Source organism: Pholis gunnellus (genome assembly GCF_910591455.1).
Source record: "Pholis gunnellus genome assembly, chromosome: 20".
In the NCBI taxonomy this organism is placed as follows: Eukaryota; Metazoa; Chordata; class Actinopteri; order Perciformes; family Pholidae; genus Pholis; species Pholis gunnellus.
Window position 1 is genome coordinate 12,563,134 of NC_136547.1, and position 3,091 is coordinate 12,566,224.

The following is a 3,091-nucleotide window of genomic DNA, read 5'->3' on the forward strand; positions in this document are numbered from 1 at the left end:
ACATGTTATGTATATTTGTGGTTATTTATTTAATAGATTTTACTCCCTGGTTTGAATGTCCTTCAGTTTCAGTGTTTCAGTGTACATTTGATATGCCAGGCTGGACACCCATGTGCGCTGGTAACCCCATGTTTAAGGTCACATTGCTCGGAATTGTGGGTAATTCCCTTGGGCAAAGTCTGCAGAAATGGGGACTTAGGGAAAGTGTTCATAAAGGGCTCAAAATGTCTGCGAGAGAACCCGGAAACATTCAATAATTTGACAGGGGGACAGCCTGTCTCCTGGACTTTGCAGGAACGCGCCTCAAAGTCGGTGAGATGGTGAGTGTGGAGATTGGGATTGGGCCACGGTGAATTTAAGAGATACCTGTGGAGCTTGTGTGTGACCTCTTAATGGAGAGTATAGCTGAAGTGTAAACTGTTGAGCTGTCAGTGTTTTCAGCACCACGGAAAGCTCCCACTGCACTAGTGCTTTGAGCAAGATCTATCTCCAAAACGTTTATAATTCATTTAAAATAAGTATTTAGACGTATTATTTTCAAAAGGATGTTTAAAATGATTCAACGGAGTTCAACAATTTCTATAATATAACGTAAGTGTCTTTAATTAGACCCTTCCGGCCCATGTCCCATGTCTTGCGAACTTCATGCCCCCAGTTTGCAACGCAAGCTCTCCTTTATAAACCTGATGTCTCAAACCCAATACTGTATTCACAGGCTGAGCAGCACCCGCGTTTTGCAATGAGTACGCTGATCTTCACGTTTAAATCGGTGCAGTGCCGCTTTAAGAAGTTTTCAAGTTAGAGAAGAATACATTTGGCCAAACTGTGCAACATCGCGTACATTTTGCATGCGTGTTCCAACACTGTGGCGAACCTTTATTATGCTTATATTCAGTGAAATATTCAAACCCACAATTGTTTACCCTCCTTACCTAAAATGAGGGATTTAGATGTTATTCTAAAAAGTACATTTCACCCTTTAATTGTTATCGTGTCATTCAGTATTATTGAAAACCTAAACATGTTGACTAGAATTAAAAATAGATTTTTTAAGCCTTAAAATAGATGTTTGGTAATGATGGCATGCCCAAGGGGTTCTTGTGTAAAATAAAGCAGAATATAGCTTAGTTGTTGATCCTGATGACGTTTGATTTTCCATTATGAGTGTGCTACACTACACAACCCAGTAGATGGCAGTATGACCACAAGTACATTTTAGTAAGAGCCAAGATCTTTCATGGGAAAACAGACTCACTACAATAGTGAAACATAGGAATCCACGTTCACTAATAACAATATATCTCTCGTCAAGTGTGTTAGCAAAGTTATGTCTCTGAACTCAAGTGAAGGTTTGATGCCACAATTAAAAAGAGGAGCTAACAAAATAGTGAGAAAATAAACGAAGTCTATATGATTTGGATTGTGCTGACTGAAACGAAATCCCATCCAAGTTATATTAAATAAGATCTTGTCTCTAAGAACAGAAGAGAATGTCACAAGCAAAACACTGAAGCAGGTCCTTTTATGTTCAAAGGGGGTTTAAAACACCGATATAGCTATAAACACACATGCACACACAAAGGGAGAGATAGAGCGCACGCGGTATTGTTTGTCATCGTTTAAATGCCATTAATTAAAACGTTAAGCTGATTGGGTAGAGAGTGAGAGGGGAGAGGGTGTCTCTATCCCAATAGGCGAATCCCTTTTAATAACCCGCCTCGAGATAATGATGTAAAAAGACTCAGGCGTCTCGTGCGTAACGAGGATCATCGTGGAGATCCGGTGAAGGTGAATCAGAGACACAGAACACGAGAGAGAGAGAGAGAGACCGAGAGAGAGAGAGAGAGAGAGAGAGAGAGAGAGAGAGAGAGAGAGAGAGAGAGAGAGAGAGTCAGGAGAGAGTAGCACTTATTACACGAGTCTCCTCCTCGTCTCCACACCTCAGCTGACAAGTCGAGCAAGCCTGCAACTTCACCACTGACACACAACTAAAGTCGTAAAGGACAAACAGAGGAAGAAACTCATAGAGGCGCGCAAAGAGTTTCCAGCAGCGACCGTTGCCTGCAACAACACGGAATCCACAACACTTTATGGACAGAAGGATGAACTTGAACGGCGGCGCAGGGGACATTTTTCACAAAACTCTGAGCGCCGTGTCCACAAAAAAAATGGACCCCTTCAGGTCTTCGGCCGGCATTGAACTACCAGCCAGAGACCGCCAGTCACCGATCAGCTGCTTTGACCAGACCGATCAAGACTCGATTCAACCGGGAGTACTGGCAGGAGGTAGAGGGGGGCCACTTGGTCTGCCGACCGGATCTTTGTGCGTGAATTTCGGTGAGAGCGCCAACAGGATCTCGGCGGCGGAAAGCAGCGGCGGTGAGAGTCCCGACGATGACAGTGACGGCAGGTGTGACATGGTCCTTCTGACCGACGGGCGGCAAGTGCCCGTGGGGAAACCAGGAGGTAAGAAAAACAAAGAGCAGAAATCACTGAGGCTGAACATCAACGCCAGAGAAAGACGACGGATGCACGATCTGAACGACGCGCTGGATGAGCTCAGAGGGGTCATCCCTTACGCGCACAGCCCGTCAGTGCGTAAACTCTCCAAAATTGCCACTTTGCTGCTCGCCAAAAACTACATCCTCATGCAGGCGCAGGCACTGGAAGAGATGAGGAGGCTAGTGGCGTATCTCAACCAGGGCCAAGCCATCTCTGCTGCCTCGATACCAGCCAACACTGCCCTCGCAGCTCCGGGCTTGGGCGCGTACGACCAGCCGCCTGGATATCCCTTCCCCGCCGGGGTAGCTCCGTCCTCTTGCCCCGATAAATGTGCCCTATTCAACAACGCCACCTCCAGCCTCTGCAAACAGTGCACTGACAAGCCTTAACTGCGTCTGGCAAAGACTCGGAGAAGCACAGGGGATATCAGACACCACTTTTAAAAACACTTTTGGAGAGAGAAACCTGTGAGGACACTGTTGTTTAAGTCAGTAGGCTAGAGACAAAGAAGTAATGCCGATGAATACTTTTATAATATTTACTAAATGCATTCAAAACGCGCTTTTTTGTTCAAACAATACTTGATTAT

The 3,091-nt window shown here is 45.3% G+C and overlaps 1 protein-coding gene across 1 annotated transcript; it reads left to right on the top strand.

Moving 5' to 3' along the window:
• Positions 1 to 2,090: 2,090 nt before the first annotated feature.
• bhlhe22 (basic helix-loop-helix family, member e22) lies at positions 2,091 to 2,891 on the top strand (the record flags this gene model as incomplete). The annotated part of the gene is made up of 1 exon (XM_079181620.1): positions 2,091 to 2,891. One exon carries the CDS (start codon positions 2,091 to 2,093, stop codon positions 2,889 to 2,891), a length of 801 nt encoding a protein of 266 aa, XP_079037746.1.
• Positions 2,892 to 3,091: the final 200 nt, after the last annotated feature.